The sequence below is a fragment of the Plectropomus leopardus genome, chromosome 15 (assembly GCF_008729295.1).
Source record: "Plectropomus leopardus isolate mb chromosome 15, YSFRI_Pleo_2.0, whole genome shotgun sequence".
NCBI classification, from domain to species: domain Eukaryota; kingdom Metazoa; phylum Chordata; class Actinopteri; order Perciformes; family Serranidae; genus Plectropomus; species Plectropomus leopardus.
This window is the reverse complement of record NC_056477.1, coordinates 22,237,377-22,256,321: the sequence shown is the minus strand read 5'-3', so window position 1 is coordinate 22,256,321 and position 18,945 is coordinate 22,237,377. Positions and strand designations below refer to the sequence as shown.

General features: G+C 42.5%; 1 protein-coding gene across 4 annotated transcripts in view; it reads left to right on the top strand.

The window, feature by feature from the left end:
• The window catches only part of LOC121954542, a 34,249-nt gene extending 20,310 nt beyond the window's left edge, over window positions 1-13,939 (top strand). For 3 of the 4 annotated variants that reach the window (XM_042502103.1, XM_042502104.1, XM_042502102.1), the window contains exons 18-33: window positions 644-838; window positions 1,268-1,420; window positions 2,327-2,544; window positions 2,873-3,056; window positions 3,141-3,296; window positions 3,629-4,015; window positions 6,701-8,623; window positions 10,078-10,212; window positions 10,329-10,403; window positions 10,495-10,581; window positions 10,688-10,779; window positions 10,891-10,976; window positions 11,074-11,137; window positions 12,029-12,249; window positions 12,804-12,950; window positions 13,053-13,939. In XM_042502103.1, coding sequence (XP_042358037.1) covers window positions 644-838; window positions 1,268-1,420; window positions 2,327-2,544; window positions 2,873-3,056; window positions 3,141-3,296; window positions 3,629-4,015; window positions 6,701-8,623; window positions 10,078-10,212; window positions 10,329-10,403; window positions 10,495-10,581; window positions 10,688-10,779; window positions 10,891-10,976; window positions 11,074-11,137; window positions 12,029-12,249; window positions 12,804-12,950; window positions 13,053-13,306 — 4,377 coding nt within the window. In that variant the 3' untranslated portion in view covers window positions 13,307-13,939. The remainder of the gene's footprint in view (window positions 1-643; window positions 839-1,267; window positions 1,421-2,326; window positions 2,545-2,872; window positions 3,057-3,140; window positions 3,297-3,628; window positions 4,016-6,700; window positions 8,624-10,077; window positions 10,213-10,328; window positions 10,404-10,494; window positions 10,582-10,687; window positions 10,780-10,890; window positions 10,977-11,073; window positions 11,138-12,028; window positions 12,250-12,803; window positions 12,951-13,052) is intronic. The other variant, XM_042502105.1, reaches the window with a different exon arrangement.
• The last annotated feature ends 5,006 nt before the right edge of the window (window positions 13,940-18,945 follow it).

The window sequence follows — 18,945 nt, the reverse complement described above, 5'->3', positions numbered from 1 at the left end:
CCCAGGTCCCTTGCTGCAGGTCCTTCCCTCTCTCTCATCTATCTTTGTCACTATTACAATAGAAGCATAAAAACATATAAAAATGTCTTTGAAAAGAACAACGTAGACAGGTACAATACCTAAAAATAAATAATTAATGAAATAAATAGATCATTAAAATAAACCCTTCCCTACTCTCCTCCTCAAAGGAAGGAAAAAAAGAAATGGGCAAAGTTATGTATATAAATATATGATAGTAACAATAAGATAAAAAAGACAAGAAAAACATTAGGGGCAACACTCTTATCAGTGCTTTGGTATTGTTTTAAACCTCATCTAGGACAGGGTGAAAGTGCACATTACACCAAGAAGGAAAAGTTCTTTTGACCCTTGATGTGCTGTAACACTGGGTCAAAGTTTGAAAATATATTTATTTTCTCACTTACCTTTATTGTTTGGTTTTGAGATATTTGTGAGATTTCTGTTAAAATCCTCATATGATACAATATCATTGATTATACATTATTGTCCCTCTAAGGAAATTTTTCTTGGGGCTCAGTATCACTGAATTTAATGTTAGGTTTCTAGATATTTGTGTGAGAGATGTCAGCCAAAATCCTAATACAATGACAACTATCTCTCTCTTTCTCACTGTAACTAACAGCCTCTTCACAGTGAGATTTCCTCTGCTCCTACATTGCTGGGACTCCAAAGCAGTGGTGGTGGTGAGCCCCTGATAGAAAGCATGGGCGACCCTGTGGAGGAGCTGCGAGAGGCTGTGGAGATGCTAAATGACACTGTTAGGGAACGAGGCCGATCGCAGAGCCATGACCAGGCCATCCAGGAGCTGCTGAGCAAGGTGAGGAGATAAAGCCAGTTTATATTGAACTGGGAGTTCCAATTGCAGTTCATCAAATTAAAGTTATAATGACCTCAAATGATGCTAAATGGTTTTTAAGTCCATCCACTTATGTCACAAACAGCTGTACAAACCAATAGAGCCACATCTGGTTTCCTTTTGTCTGTGGCTATGTACTTTAATAGCCCCCAAACGAGCCACCACTCCCCCTCGCATGAGTGTTTTCGCGTTAATTCGATTTATTCTTGGTAAGAAAGCAGCACAAATGTCAAAATAGCACATAATACACACGCCTGGAAGGGACTCCATGACACAATTTTAAACACTAACTTGAAATGTGGCTCTCATTGGAAAACAAATAATACACAGTGAAGCATAATGACTTAATGACATCCTACGAGTACTCATGATGACTTTGCGCCTCGCCAGCACGCCAGCCTGGCGGTACATGTGGAGGAGTGCTTGTGCTGCAGCAAGGAGCTGAGCCTGGACATCCTGGAGAAGGAGACAGACATGGCCGTCCAGTGTGAGCCAGACCGCTGCGGCCTCGAGGCTCTGCAGGAGAAGCAGGACCACCTGGAGGTGAGAGGAAGATGGTGTAAACATTGAAAATGATTCACTGGTGCTAATGCGATCCAGTATTCCATCCCGTTGACTTTGGATTATTGAGCTTTGTTTGGTGTAATGAAAAAAGTAAAGCCCCCCCCCCCCTCTTTCTTGCTCTCCAGCACATTGTTCCACAGTCTGTTTCCTGTTGTGCCAGATTTTCTCACATCTAAAAAGACGGGGCTAGCCCACCCCGCTGTGCTCTGTTTAATTTATTATATAAACTTCACCGTGCAATCACACACATAGAGCGTGCAAAAGTTTATTATTCACACGGGATATTTATTTATGCTCGTGTGAGTCATTGTTCTGTTAGTTCTCAATGTGTGTGTTTGTGAGTAAATCTGGTGAGGTGTGTTTCTGTTTGCCGGGGGTCAGGGGGGTTGAAGTTGTGAGGTTGGTAAAGTCCTGTATGAGTCATTTTCGGGCAGTGTTATGTTTATCACACGCGCGCGCACACACACACACACACACACATACACATACACACACACACACACAGCTGTCTGGACTTGATACCATTGAAGAGCAAAAATGACCTAATCTCCCAAACTGAAATAACTGTGCCGTCAGCAGACAGGCATTCAAAACTCAGTGTTCTTCAGGCTCTCTGTAGCTGAGAAACGTTATGAGGCATTACTCCCAGAGAACCCTCAACACTATTAATTACTGCCTCGTCAAAAGAAGAGAAAAAGTGGACAAGATCGCTCGCTTGTTATAGCGTGGCAGCACATATGCAGACCATATGGTTCTCTAGCTGAATGATATGCATAAAGCTACAGGGATGAGGTCATAGGCATACAGAGATACAATTGGTACAGGCTGTTTGAGTGATACGGGGGATGATGAAAGATGATAGATTTTTATTGTGATTCTCCACAGATTGACTATGAAGTCATCAGGGAGGAGGTTAAGGAGCTGGAGAAGCAGACTTCTCGCCTGGAGGAGCTGTGCCCGGAGAGAGTGCATGTACTCGGGGCAAAAATCCAAGCTATGCTGCAGGGCTGGACCGAGCTGGGGAAGAGTGTGACAGAGAACAAATCACGTCTGCAAGAGTTTGTGCAGCTCCAGGACTTCTTCAGGAGCTACCTCGCCATGATGTAAGTGGGGCGTGGGGATGCTGTGACCCCTTTCTGCCAGACATTCTTTCGTAATCCTCTTTCGTGAGAACATCTGCCCATTACAATATCTTTTCAAGAGGAGAACAGGATGTTCTCGTTGTTGAGCACAGGTCCCTGGTGAAATGTATAATTTAAGATGTGCCGAGGAGGTCAGCGCACGTTTCCTGGGCCGAGTGTGACAAGGCGATGAATGTCTGTCCTATCAGGGAGAGTCTGGTCATTCTCATGTTTTACGAATGTATGGCTTTCCTCACAGACCTGCTCCTTGTCTCCTCCACCACCTCCTCCCCCTCCCCACTCTGAATAGCTCATGGACAGAAGACACCAGGTCACACATTTTCTCAGATACCGCCTTACATTTTGGGAAAGATGGCCAGAGGCCACTGGCTGCAGAGCTGGACATGCAGATTGAGCAAAAGTTTGGGGAGTTTGATGAGCTGGCGAATACGGGAAGGAACCTTTTAGACAAAGAACACCACCTCACACAGATGGTGAGTATGACTCACTGCAATCTTTGAATACATTGTTGGTTTTATTTTTTCTGCTTTTTACAAACCCCGGGTAATGTCTTACAGGTAAAAGAGCGCATGGAGGAACTGAGGAGTATGCTTGGGTGGATTTTAGTGCACTGGAGGGCCCAGAAACAACAGTGGCTTCACAAGAAGAGCAGACAGGAGTCCTCACAAGATAACATTTATTCTGAGGCCACAATGTGCTCTCCATCTTCAGAGGTAAATAAGCAGAGAGGCATTTTTGGGACACACTTGTATGTGTGGAAAAAAAAGGCCTTGAAAATCATAACATGTATCTTTTTTATGTCATATTTCACACATGAAAGTTTTTTTTAATCCCAAACAATTTATATTATAAGTAGTTCTGAAGATTTAAAATATTATAATCAATAAAACAATAAATCATCATAATAAATCACAAAACTTCAACAATCATAGGAAGAAAGACTGATTGGCTGAGGATGAAGAGTGGGAAAAACAATACCAGTGCAATGCTTTACATTACCCATGTGAATATTTGATCATTTTTCCTTCCTTGGCTTCCTACATAGAGTTCAACTCCTGAGCTAGAGGCCCACCAGTCCCACCAGTCCCACCAGTCCCAGGTGATCACTGCCGATGAAGACAAATCAAAGGCAGGGGGAGACAGCCGGCCCTCATCCCTGCCGCCAACCCAAGCTGAGCAGCAGGAGGAGAAGCAGTTAGAGGATGGGTATGAGGTCATGAACAGCATTGGACCACGGGGCGGTGAGGCCACCTCCTCGGAGTCTCCCAAACCCTCTATCGTGGTTCTCAAAGATCCCAGCAGCCCCGCTTTAGGGGGAACAGTCAACCTCATTCTTAGCTTTGGGGGACAGGGGGACAGCCAGGTTCAGGTGCTCGACCCGCCTGCTAGGACGGATGAGGTAGTGGAGGAGACCTCTGAGCCTGTCCACAGGGTGAGAAACACACTCATCTCTTTACACTAAAAATCACCAAACACCATTATGGGATGCCACTACTATAGCTACATAAATTTATCCCTCAAAAGCACTGAAGCAAATGATATTGTTGCTGTTCCTGAAATGCAGTAACATCAGCTCCCTGTAATGACACTGCATGGGATCTCCCTCTTTGTCTATCTGCTGCTGTTCCTCCCTCTCCTTTGGCCTTCATGTCTTCCTTTTTCCCTCGTTTTCTCCCTCAGCCTGCTGTGCCTCAATCTTCTGCCTGTAAAAACTTTTGGAGGCGCTGCCAGGGGCTTTTGGAAAATACTTTGGGTAGTTTAAAGCGAAAGAGAAAGATTTATCGGCAGAGTGCAAACGAGGTAAATTGCGCGGTGTGAGTTGGCATTGCATGCTGGGTCTCGAAGTGTGCTGGGACTGCATGCTGTGTGTAGTTGTTTTCTGGGGGCAGCATGCTCTACTAACCCATTACAAGGTACAGCCGGTCTGCAGCTTTCCCCCATGTTGCTGCCCCGTCTGTAAGCCAGACATGAGCGTGAAAAGGAAACAAGTCACGCCAAAGTGCTATCATATTTGCCCTCGCACCATCTCCGAAGTCACCGCGGCTGGAAAATTTAAAGTTAATGTGAGAAAAGTGAGAAAAGATAACAAACTTTTACTGTCAGAACTCACAATTTCCCACTTAACTGCAGTCATAAATGCAAATCCAAAACCAAATATATTCTATTTTTAATGAAGCACAGTCTGTCGTTATAAGATGGGAAAGAGAGGTGCTGCTTTTACGATCCACTTGTGAAAATATAAACGTAATGAATGAAGTGTGGCAATACAGAATATCTCCAATTAGTGAACAAAAATCGTCTCTGTTTTGTGCTTTAGAGAGAAATATATTATTGTTATGTTACTGTCATCAGTTTGTTACAAGTTACTTTAATATATAGAATACATTTAATCAGATATATAGTATTCTGCCAACCCAGTGGTGTAAGGTGGTCACAACAGGCCCCACTGCAGGCTGGAGGCTTCAAAGTAGCGACCCACAAACTGATGTTTGATGTCAGGGTAGCTATGTCCATTAACTTTACAGTCTTTAGCCTAAACTAGCTAACGTGTTATGTTATTTTCCCATCACATGATCCAGAGACCTTATATTGAATAACACCAACACACAAATTTGACAAAAAATACCAAAGAAAATAAAGAATAATTCATTTATTTATTATTTTTTATAGTTTATAAGCATATATTTTATAACATATTTTGTCATAGATTGCTATTGACTATTTTACAAACAAAAAAAACATGATGGAGATAGGTTTTGTGTTTTCATTTTATGAATTTTATGGGAGTTTTTCATTCAACAAAAGCATATTTCAGAGATGGCAATCTGATTAACTTGCAAGGGCTCATTTTCTGCCCAGCGTATTGTTGGAGGGTCCACTCTCTATGGGCCCCGGTGCAACTGCCCTGCCTGCACTGTCTATACTCACACCCCTGTGCCAATCTAAAAAGTTGAAGTTCAAATTGTATGCAAAATGTTCTTCATAGGTGAATTTTATTTAGAAACTGGACTGCAAATTGTTTCTAACAATAGACTGAACAATCTTGGCAGTATTGATATTTAAAGTAGCCATGTAACCCATCACACATTCCAACCTTAAAAAGGAGGAATTGTTTGAGACACTGAAAACAAATGTGTATATTTTGGATTGTGAGTTTGAATCCATCTTTGCAATAACCTGTCAGTAGTCATTTTGTCTTGTCTAAACTCAGATAAATGGTTAAATTCCCAACTGAAAACCCCAGTGAATCAGTATGTTTACACTCCAACTTTCCTCTGACATTAAAAACTTTTCTTTGGAGCTTAACTTGCTCAATGAGCCAGGATTTAAAGCTGGAGAGTGCCGATGGCAGACACAGAATGAGGGTGATGAGTAAGAAAAGCACACACAGTCGTCTCCCTGCTGTGAATGTTGACAGACGCTTTCTCTTCGCCTTCTGTCATTTCACCACAAGCCTGACGCAAACCTGCTCTTGTTTGGCTCTCCGCGGCTTTGCCTCGGTTGTGTTAAAACAAGTGACCTCACCTTCACTTCCTATGAAACTTGCACTCCAAAATGGCTCCCAGCAGGAGTGCGTCCCCAACGCCAAGACGGGCGCAGTCATTAGACAAAGAACTGGTGCTGAACTTTTTAAGAAAGGCCCCCAGACTGCACACCATGATTTATAGTCTGGGGCTTCCACAGAAACAAGAGATTAGTCACAGAGTTGAAAGGTCAAGCCATTACAGCTGCATATGACGGCATGTGCAGCCACATGTGATTTTGATTAAGTTCTGTAAGTGTGCGATTGCAATCGTGTTCTTTTGTCTTTTCGTCTAATTTGTATGTATGATTTGTGTTTTTTTATACATCTGCATTGCTGTGTGAGGCTTGTACATTCCTGAATCCATTGTTTCTTGGGTGTGTGGGATGTAGAGGTTAAGAGGCTGATGTTTGTGTCTGAAAGGTAGCTGATTGTCTTGGTCAGGTTATCACTCATGTCATCGTTCATCTGTTACACATAAAACAGCTCTTGTTCTTGCCGAGGGCTCTGCGGGGTTAACTGTTTGAGATAAAGCATTTACAGCATTAGTGGTAAGAAAGTTCACACACGCCTAATATCCTCTTCTTTCTCTAGGTAAGTACCTACTTGCATGTCAAGGATAACAACCTGGCTGTGGCCCCTGTGTATGAGAGTATCACCCTGCCTCGCCAAAAGAGCCACTCTGCAGCCTCACCTGCTTTCTCGCCGTCCTCCTCCTCTTCGCCGCCGTCCTCAGCACCAGCACCTCAGACGGCCAACGTAAGCTTCCACCCTTCAGCAGGGAGCGGCTCCATCTTTAGCAGCCTTAAGAGAATAGGCAAGAAGAGAAAGAGGAAGAGGGATGCTCGCAGACACACGATCCAGAAAATCATGGGTGTGGAGGAGCAAACAGAAGGGATGCCTCAGCATGGCAGTGAGACGATCACGTATGACACACATACATGGCCCCTGAAAGAAGGCAGGAGGAAGAAGAGTTCACCACAGAGTGGGGATGGAGTAGAAGCCTATATGAAAAACCCCCTCCTGAAGGATATTGATACAGAGTGTTCAGGAGAATACAGCATTATTCCGTATGCTGAATCAGGGGGGCCAACCACAAATCACACAAGAAGCCACTGCAGATTCCTCTCTTTGGGCTCCGTGCTGAGCTTTGACCTACCTAAGGACATGACTCTCATCCCCAGCATTCAGGACATCATCACCATTGCCCCTCCAGAGTCCAAAAAAGGAGCAGGGACTGATCCGGACCCCCACTCCCAGAGACTATCAGCCCTGAGCTCTTTCAAACAGACTCGACCCACTCCTGCCGTCATACGCAATTCAGCAGAAATCAGCTCTCCTGAAACTTCGATGGTCGTACTGAAAGATCTGCCTGATGTGGACAGGAGTTCCCAACCAGCACCTCCTCCTTCTCCGGGAGACGATGAGGATCAGACTGTGCCATGTAACGACCTGTCTGAAACTCAGTTCATTCGGCATGAGGATGCAGAGCAGGAGTGGGACAAAATGTCGCCAGAGGTCAAAACCAGCACAGCTAAAAGAGATGGGACCGACCAGCCTTCCCAGCTGCCTATTTATGTAAACCAAACCCAGAATACAGCTGTACATAAACACAAATGCCCCAGCGTCCACACGCTCATCCGAGACCTAAATGGACACCAGTACCATAAATGTGCAAGACACCAGTGTGCGTGTGAAGACAGTCCTGGACTTCACTCTTTGAGCCAAGCTTCTCACATGGTGGTGAATCTGAAGTCGACAGTGAGTGTGAGTGTTCGTCAGGACTCTGTTGACTCTGGGATCTCCACCTCCAGCAGTATCAAGCTTTGCACCGATGCTCCGTGTGCAGATAACCCGCAGCCCAAGGGCATGGTGGGGAGGCTCATGTCCTTTGAGGTGGGAGGTATAGACTGCGCTAAAACAAAGGAGGACACTGTAAAATCATCAAGTCCATCAGCAGACCTAGCAGAGCCAGAAACAGAGCCTGTCCGCCTCGATCACCAGCAGTTTGAGGAGGAAGAGGAAGAACTGGAGGACATCTGGAACCAAACAACTAACTACAGACAGAGCATCTGCTCCGACATCATGTACCAGCCCAACCAGGGAGAGTCTGAACCTTCAGAGCAATCCAAAGAGCCCCTGTCCCGCTCACCTTCACCCAAGACCCCAGCTGTGCTCTACAGAAACCTGGTCACAGCCTCAGCACCCAACCTCCTCGTGGCCGAGTTCAAACTGCCCCCCTATCTTCAGAGCTTGCTGGGTTATGACAAGGAGCCAAAAGGTCACCTCCCCCCTCTGGCCACAGGAGACAGGAGGTCCTGGGCGGCCTTTCCTAACAGGGAATCAGCCAGCAAGACCTCAGTGACAGTGAACGAGACGGCATCAGATCCAGTGAAGCTGCCAGATGTGGGGGACAATCAGAGATATATTTATCAATACAGAGAGGATGAGGAGGAGGAGGAGGAGGAGGAGGAAGCAAAGGTGGGGGAGGAGGTGGATGAGCACGGTAGTTCGAAGGTGAGGTTAGCATTTGACATACTGTAATGTTGAAAGTTATAAGACTGGATCAGTTCACCCAAATAACAACAAAAAAAACCATTATTTCTATTGATATGTAGCATGGGGATAGTTTAGGTTTTATTTGCTCGGGTTTTAAGATATCCATATTTCCAATCCAATCCAAATTTATTTATAAAGCACATTTAAAACAGAGTTGACCAAAGTGTTATACACTAATAAATAGATTTTTAAAAAAAAATAAAATAATAAAGAAAAAATAGCACAAATATCTTAAAAATGTGACATATGACATAAAAAACCAAACTGACAAAAATTCAATAAAACCACAAGGTAAAACCACAAAACTGTCAACTCTCATATAACGGCTGAGAATGCCAAGGAGAACAAATTTGTTTTTAAACCAGATTTACAGCCAAGGTGGGGGCTAGTCTAATCTGGGAGGGCAGCTCGTTCCAGAGTTTGAGGGCCACGACAGCAAAGGCTCTGTCTCCCAGTGTGTGAGTCTTGTTTTTGGGATGATAAGGAGTGATTTGTTAGCGGACCTTAGTGACAGTGATGGACTATATGGCTGTAAAAGGTCAGAGAGGTAGGAAGGAGCCAGCCCATTTAAAGCTTTATAATCAAACAGCACAATCTTATTTGGGATTCACCAGTACAATAGAAGGGATTCAAATTTAGTTTTTAATCCAGACAGAAGTACAGGAGACAGATTGTGAAAATAATCATGTTTCTCCGCCTCCTCGTAGTGTTTCTTTTGGCATTCACTAGAGTGAACACTATCAGACTCGGGGAGTCTCTAGCTCTGGTGTCAATCACTGCTCATTGACTGCAGTCAGACTGTCAAAGTAGGCAGGGTTGATCAAATATGATCAAGATTCTGGTTCTGCATTGGCTATTTCTCACGTCAAATGCTTTCAGAAACATATTTTAGTGTACTGTTTAGCTGTAAAATGAGAGAGCTTGTGACTGCCATATTGGAAGCAGTTGAGCCACAGCAAAGCGCCGCCCACTGGCTGGATCAGTTATAAAGTGTTTTTATGTAATTTGGATGAACTGAAACTTTAAACCACCCTGTCTTCTTATTAGAATCCTAATTAATGCAACAGTAATACATGTTTATACAATGTCAGAAAGCATGTCAGCTATTCTTAAGTGAATACAAACTATTGTATAGTCAGTTTGCCCAAAACCTGTAGTTGTGGTCAGTATCTTTAAGAGTGTTGCAGTGTCAGTATTAAACACAACTGCATGAGCATTCATATGTTGTACCTTTATTTACTTTTATATCTTTGACTACATTTACAGTTTGTTTCATTTTCTTTATTTTTTCTTATGTTTTTATATATCCTTGAGGACTCTGAAAAGCGCTATATAAGTCTGATGTATTATTATTATTATCATTATTATTATTATTATCAGTGATGAATGTGGACTCTTCTGTCTCTGAACAGGACCAGTCAATGAGTCTACTGTCAGTTCATTTGGGTTTGGATGGTGTCTGTCAGCAAAGAAAAGCCTCTCACAGCCTGGACGACACCGAGAAGCAGGAAGAATCAGCAGCCACACGAGGGCGCTGCATCACCCTGGTAACAATGACTGCTATCTATCCAGCTCTTCGCAATTTAGAAGCATGTCTCTTCTGATTAACCACAGAGCAGAGTTTCTCTTTTTGTCTAAATGTTGTTAATTTCAACCCTCTCAGAGTGGAAGGCCTGAGCTGCAATCTATGGAGGGAACGCTCGAGAGGAAGCACAAGCTTCAGCTGGGAGGAAAGAAAGTAAGAAGGCTCGGTTTTATGTAGAAGCCAGCACAGTCAGCAGATGTGAAGCCCACAGTCAGCAGCACACACTCTTATCTTATTTTCACAGGCTGCCTCCAGAGGCTGGAACTCGTACCATGCCGTCCTATATAGACACACCTTGTGCTTCTACCAGGATAGAAAGGATACACTGAGGGTAAGCAGAAAAACATACAACAAGAAGAGCCCAGGAGAACGGAAATGATAAATAATTGAATTGGAAAGTATGACGTCAATGATGATCAATCTGTGCTGTGCTGCAGAGCTCTGCATGCGGCCTGCCACTGAACCTCATGGGAGCTGAGTGTTCACCTGCGCCAGACTACACTAAAAAACCCAACTGCTTTCGACTACAGTAAGACTTTAACAATCACTGAATCACAGTGCTGATGTTTTATAGATGGCACAGACAGCTCTGGGTTTGACCACTCTGGCATCGGTAATAGTTGTCTTTTATGACCCTTAGGCTCCGTGATGGATCTGAATATCTGCTCAATGCCTCCTCACGCTTTATGATGAGGAAATGGATGATGAAAATACAAGCAAACACAGGTAAACATTTTATTTTAAAGCTAATGTACGCTCATTTTGAACTAATATGAAAACATTGTGATGCAACATAATAACTGGGATTTTTTTTTCTTTAAAGGTCGGAGTGAGTCAATGTCTTCATTACCAAGTGTCCCAGTGGATCAAGACCTCCCCATTTCCTTGTAAGATATAACAGTTTTAAGGGACAGTTCACCTGGAAATCAAAAATACATTTTCCCTTTTACCTGTATTCATATTTATCAATTTAGGATTGGTCTCGTGTGAGTTGCTAAGTGTTAGTGATATTTGCCGCAGAGATGTCTGTCAGCCTTCTTTTAATATAAGTAAACTATATGGCATTCGGTTTGTGGTGCTCAATGAGCCAAAATGTACATTTGAAAAACTCCACAGCGATGTCTCTTTCAAGAAAGCATGATGCTGTTACTAAAGATAATCCACAGACCTCGTTGTGACTTTCACGTAGAAATTATTTTCTTTTAACCGAACTACACCCACCAACCGTGTCACTGCACAGGAGGAAGTGTGCATCTACTCATGGACGAGAGAATCGTGTCTCTGACAGCGTGAGATGGAAACATTAATGGTGAACTGTAATGATAGCTAGCTCGGTGGTACTAGGTAAGCTCGCAGTAGATGCACACTTCCTTCTGCACAGTGGTGTAGTTTGGTAGAGAGAAAATAATTCCTACATGAAATTGCTCACAACAAGGTCTCTGGATTATCTTAAGTAACCAGGTTGTGGTTTCTGAAAAGAGACATTGCTGTTGAGTTCTTCATCTATATTTTTTGGCTCTTTTAGCACCACACACAAAATGCCATCTAGTTCCATTATATTGGAGAGAAGGCCGATATCTCTATGACTGATATCCTTAACACACTGCAACTCACACCAAAACAATCTAGATTAATAAATAGCACTACACGTAAGAGGAAAAATGTGTATTTTTTTGAGTTGGGGGTGAACTTTCCTTTTTACAGCCTCCAACTCTCAATGCCTCTGATCTTTACAATAAGGTTTTTTCAACTTAAAAAATATCCCTCCTCCCTTCCAGAAAGCCCTTTCTCTGCTCCGATTGTCATGGCCTCACCAAATGCCACTGCTCCTCCTCCCACCAAGATGTCACCTCCACGTTCCCAAGGCGCAAACTGCCAGGTTCTGCCCAAACCAAAGAGATCATTGTTCTCACTAGGGAGTTCAGTCACTTGCCGCAGAGTCATTTAAGGAGTGTGGATGAGCAGTCGACAATGTCATCGTCAGATGGAGGCTGCTGTGGTGAGGCCTTCTGCTAAGTTGATAAAAAGATAAAAGCCCCACCCTCTGCTGTTGGCTACTGAATGGCCCCACTGGGCCACTGCTTGTTAAGATGATCTATTGTGGTAGTTATTGATTCAACAGTAGTTTTATTCATTTTCCAAACAATGATTTTATTAAACAAGCTGGTGAGGCTTGCTCCATTACTCTTGAGCTCAAAAAGGAATTCATTCAGCTTTGTGGTAAATCAGACTGCGATGATATGTGCACAAGCAATGAAATAGTGAATGGCTGTTGCAGGTGTAGTATGTACCACTAGGGGGAGCTAACGCATTGTCTTACTGCATATGAAATAACTAGAGAATCACAGGACTGCTCAGAAGTAGCTCACATTTGCTATGACAGTAAGTTTCACATTTTATCACTCAGCTCCTCTCGTCCTGAAGCTACAGTGTGTAGTATATAATAGTAGTTCTCCTACAGCTTTGCACACAGGAGAAGTTTCAGTTCTGCCACTGGATCCTACACACTACACCTTTAACCTCTGCTTTTAATGATGTCTTGTCCCTCTCTAGATGAAGATGAAGACAGTTTAAAGCAGACAGTGACTCACAGACTGTCTGGAGCATCCAGAGTCAACACCTCTCCCTCCCCTCACTCCCCTGTCTCCAGCAGTCAGGATTGGCTAAGCAACAAGCGTCGCTCCCACTCCTTCACATCAGGTCAGTTTGCAGTTATTAACCTACATCTATAATGTGTCTGTGAATCATAAACAGCTGTTTCTCGGTCTGCTAATGTTTCTCTCTACGTTTTTTTTTTCTCAGCAACATTTCAGAAGATCAAACCTATGTCACACACCCCTGGTGGAAGAGGCTCCAACTACTGTGTGACTCTTGTTGTTGGAGACAAGTCATCAGACAGTGCGTCCATAAGCAGGCGCTCAGAGCCCCCGCTGCTGGCTTCGGCCGGATGGCAGCACGACACCCATCAGGACTTGGCTCTGAGGAGCTACGTCAGCCTGCCACGACCACGCAACAAGTCTGTCTTCAAAAAGTTCTTTGGGAAAAGGGACCTCTGAGTTTAAAAAAATGATTTTACTAATAAAGTGTTTATAAAAAGTTTCCAATGTGCAGTGCACATAAAACCAAAAAAAAAAAGAGAGAAAAAAGAAATGCTACTACTGACTATATTTATGAGCGGAAGAGCTACCATGGTTTTATTTTTGATGTGTTTTATAGAAATCACTTCAAGTCTTTTTTTTAAAAAGTACATTTTATGAGTGTTTATATTCTTTTTTCCTTATTTTTCTTGTCAAGTGAAAGGAACAATACTGCGTGAGTGTGCACTGTGTAGTTGTAGATTTGATGGATTGAAAAACCATATTTTCTTGCCAGCTTAATGTCATATTTTAGTTTTATTTTTTTGATTTTTGTGTAATTGGTTTAACAGCCTCTGTATAAAGACACCTAGAAGCTCTGTGGAGAATCAGCTTAGAAACCAAAATTCAGGAAATAATCACAATGATATTGGAATCAGTTATGACCAAGTATTATCCTCAGCTCATGACCTTTACTTCACATGTACAATGTGTGGTGCACCAAAACATTGTCTTCATACTAAAACGAGCAGTTTGATACTGCTTGAGCTTGTTTGATATTAACACTTTTCAAACACTAATTGCAGCAAAGGCTATTCATAATAAAACATTAAAAGCCAATGATGTGCTTCGGCTTTGATTAATAGATGAAGATATGTATTTTTAATTCAGTTGTGGTGAAGATGTATGTTTTCCAAGCTTTGTTGTCATCTCTGGAGACTTTGAAGTGAAAAGGCTTCGATGAATAGAGAGATTAAAGGCCAGGCCAGGCTAAGAACATCTTCACATCATTAGCCTTTCTTTTTGCATATTAAAGACAAACAAATCCGCAATCAACAGCATTAATGTTGAGGAACCAAACATTCTCTGTAGACATTATGGCTGCATAATGAGTCATATGCATAAAGAATTTGCAAAATATTACTGTTTAGCATTTCAAAATATTCAGAGATTCCCTTTAAGATGTCTGAGGGACAGATTAGTTGCAGCAGACTGGGAAAACGGGTCACTTGGTGCACTCTCAAAAACATTTTACATGAACTAAAAAAAGTTTTTTTTTCCTAAAGAAAATATAAGCGTGCATACTTCCTCAGAAAAGTGCAGGTGCAAACACTAAACAGGTTGAAATATCTTGTTTCTTTACATGTGCAATGTCGTTAAGGTACGGGGATGCAGTTAAGGTTTGACATACGTTTTGAAGTGTAACACCCTCAAGCAGTTGAAATTAACTTAGGTGTAAATCAATTGAAACTTTAATTCCTAGCAGGCTCGCAGTGGTAGCCCAGCCAATTAGGGGGTTACACGCCCGAAAAAATGTAAATAGTCTACCTATGTAAGGCAGGTGCAGTGGTACCGACTGTTGTCACCTCCCCCCACAGCTTCAAATGGATCGGTCCATCATGTAACGCCAGAGGTCAAGCAGGAAGTAAATAAAAAGCATATAGAGTGACGTAATTGAAATAAAAACACAAATTACATGAATAAATGGTCCCAAAAACGTTAAGGTAGAGCAGAGAAAGTTCGAGAAAAAAGAAAAAATACCTCAAGGCTGACGCTGCAGGATATTTCAAAAGTTCAGACGTATTTAAAAATAACGTTAACGTCAAAAATCTTAGCAGCGGTAATGACAACAATCTGCTGGCGGCACCACAGGAGGAAAGAAAGGACTTACCGCCGTGGATTTATCAAGAAAACCGGGGAACAGGGTCGAGCGGAGGCCGCTGCCGAGGACCTCCCAGCAGGAGAAGACAAGGACAGAGTGTGGACAGAGTGGACAGGACTAGGCTGATAACAGCGGAGTAACGTGACAGGCCAGGGACAAGCGACATGACACCTTCTTAACAGGTGAGACCGCCAGTGCTAAGCTAGCTCATGTAGTGAGCGTTAGCGGAGGTAGCCAGCAGCAGCAGTAGTGCCATTACCAGTGGTGTACACTGAGGTGGCTGCGCTGTAAATTCAACGACCTGTCATTTTCATAGAGCTGACCGTTGCTATGAACAACAGGCCGTTGCTATGGATCCAGTTCTGATCATTGACGTTCATCCATCCGTTCATTCATTTATCTAGCACTGACAAAGTTGTGTGATGTTGTATGTTGATTGTCATCGTAAGTAGTGATACTGAGTTTGTTGATCTCAGATGCTGAGATCGCTACTGGTTATTACTTTGGTTTACAAAAAAAAAAGAGAGGGGTGGGGGGCTGTGCGGCACTTCTTCTGCCACTAGACGGCAATACCTGTGACCAATCACACCTGAAGCACTTTTTGCACTTACTAAGGGTTTTTTCCTTATATCTAAATTCTTGCTTGTGTTGTACGTCGCTTTGGATAAAAGCGTCTGCTTAAATGAAATTGTAGAATTGTAGAATCCTTAGTGCACTAGAATAAAGGGCTCTGTTCAACCTTACATGGATGTGAAACCCCGGGATGATGCAGGCCCTCTCCACCAATCATCCTGTCGGGGTTCATTTCGCAATACATCATACATTGTTGTGCTGTTAGCTTTGAGTGTTCCTGTACTGTAAATCCTGCTGAGATGCAGGTGAATACCTGTGCTGTGTTGGCGTTAATTTAGTGTACCTGTGTCCTGCGTTGTAAACCCTGTGTTCATGAGATATAGGTGAATTTAACTCTACCTACTGTGCTGTAGGCTTTGCGTAGTATAAATCCTGTTTAGATGCTGGTGATTTAACTGCAGAATAGGTCATCAAAGGCCCCGAAGTTTGACTGAATGAATCGGGATGGGGGGACCCACAGAGACTGTGTATGCATAGGGTGCAGAATTTCATGTCACGTCCCTGGTAGTCACTCATAAAAATGAGATAAGGTGTCTAATTTGTTTTCTTTTGTGAAGACTTCTGCCATTTAAAGCATAAAGGAAACTGATGAAATTTTAGTGAAAACAGTGAGATGTGAAACCAATTGAAATTTCAGCTGAAATGTCATTGGTAGTTGCTGTTAATAGTTGAAGCGTCAGTTGGCATGTTAACAGTGACAGCAGCAAGGCACCCTCAGATCACACTATACACATGCTGATTTGATGAAATTTACATATCATAGGCACTCTATAAATACACTGTAGAGTAGCACTTTCACAACTATTTAAAAAAAAAAAGGAAGAAGATTTGAGTTCTGGCACAAGCACTGCACCACCTCTGAGCTCATATGCACTGCCAAAAGTAACAGTGTGGTCTTGGCACATATACACGCATACACACATGCACGCTGCAGCTACGGTAGCGTATGGAATGGAAACAGCCTGAAAAAGCTCTGCGTTTGTGGTGCAAATTTGTCAGAGGCATCCAGCAGAGGCATTAATCACAGCAGGTCAGGAATCTGTGAATCATTATCGAGACTCTATAGCGATGAATGCTGTGTGACTCAGACTCTCACGGCACTGTAAAACATACCCAAAGATTCTCAGTTTATATACAAAATCTCCCTATAAGTCATGTCCATGTACCACTGTATTGATCTATATGTTATTAGTGTAGACAAGTTAATAACCCACAGTGACATCCAGGATGCGATTGGCAAATTCACATAGTTGCAGAATGCACATATGGCATCTATTTTCTTGATATGCATGGAGTACAAACATTTGGGTTTTCCCCTCCACAATAAAGACAGTTTTTGTGTGTTTTTCCTCTCTGTCAAGTTTGGAATGACAGCCACATCCTTTGCGGCCCCCGAGGGACACGGCTCTGGCCAATCGATTGATCACTATGCCCCCAATCTCTGTGTCCTCTGACCTCCATATCATCTGCTGACAGCCTCTGACTGCTCCCCTCACAGCTGTGGGGGTTCGGCCCTCCCCTGCAGAGACGCTGATGCTCTCTGCTTGTTCGTCACCACTCTGGAGGTTTCCTCTCTGAATGTGGGATATTATGGCTCTGCAATGGATACTTGCACCATAAAACACAACGCCCACACTCCTTCTCCACACTGCAGTTGTTGCATTTCCCCTGTCTAACCACTATTAACAGTCCACATGACATATCCGACCAAAGGTCAGGTAAAGTCCAGGTTTTGTTATGTAGCTAAGCGAGGAGTGACTCACCGGGGTTATTCAAAGAGATCCTGAGATCACAAGGAAGTATCAAGGTGGTGTAACAGGAGAGGGATGTCCTCAGGCTTGGACCCCTCCCCTGCTGCTGAGAGAAAATCGTCCTTTGGAAGGATGCTTGACTCTACACAGATCTCTGCGGGGATTATGTTAATGATTGCTCTTTAATGACCAATCTGAGGGGTATTCGGGAATTATATCAAACTGTCTGAAAGCCTTGAAATATGACTGCTGCTCTGTCGTCCTCTGCCTATTCTTTATTTTCTTTCTTTATTTTATTTATTTCAAATTATTTATTTTTCAGGGGAATTTCGACTTTTGTTGCGCCATCTCTTGTGCGGATATCCTTTATTCTGCATCCATTTAATTTTTATTGTTGCCTATGGAATATCTCATCTGATATGTTAACCTGTCGTATACCAACCCTTTCAAAATAAACCAAAAATTTAATTTTAAAAAAAGATTAGTCTTTAATATCGAAAGTTGATCAATTTTTTTATCAAGATTTAAATATCTGACAAATTGGTTTTACTTTTAAAAAATCTGGGAAACCGATTGCCTTGAAAAAATTAGGTCAATTAGTCTTAATGTGTTTTTACTTTACAACTAATTGTTAAATTTACTTAAAATGTTGTCACATTTACTAAGTAAGTATACTATACATCTGTATTTTGCTGGTTACAAACTAGTAAATCATATTTGTATTTTCTTAAGAAAACAGAACTGGCAGATCTCCTAACTTCAACATTGGCAAAATCCTCTTTGTGATGATCAGTTTAAGTCAGACTAACATGATTTACTGAAGTTGCAAACAATTAGAAAGAACAAGGTCATTTCACTTGTCGTGTTTAAGTTGCAACAACTTCCCAAAATTAAGTAAATATTTTTTGAGTTGGGGGTGAACTTTTTGAATTTTTGATTAAAGGTAACACTTACACATAAAGTAAACATAAATTAAGAGTAATAGTTCTATTTACTTTACTTTTTCAAGGCAATCAGTTTACAGGATTATTTTAAGTAAAATCAACTTATTAGATTTTGCAGTGTGGAAAATAATAAATGCGGCTCATTACATGAATAGCAGAGAAAGACATTTGTTGAAAGCATGCAACAATTTCACTTTTTCATTCTTGTGCTTCTTCGTGCTTTGATCCCAGCCTCAAAAGGAAGACTTGCAGAGGGGTGTGCTCGTGGCCCGGATACAGGCTTTGAAACCCAACACTGTGCCTCCAGCAGCCCTGGGGAGCCCATGAAAGTGATGTAATGGGAAGAGTGGTTTAGGAATCATCGGTGGTGGGCAGCAGGGTGGAATAGTGGTTAGGAACCCAGATCAAATGGCTTAATTTCCACAGCCTTCGGATCCCATTTGACAGTAACTGCCCACCTGTCAAGACCAGCGGACCTGAGTTATGCCCATTAGCACAATGAGGTAAATTAAAGCTCAATTACAGCTTTCTGGCAATATATTTGAACTCACAATGCCTGTGAGCCTTGGAAAGCCTTGTGGCACAAGCAGTGAGAAGTCACATACCCAGTACATGCTGAGAAATTACCTT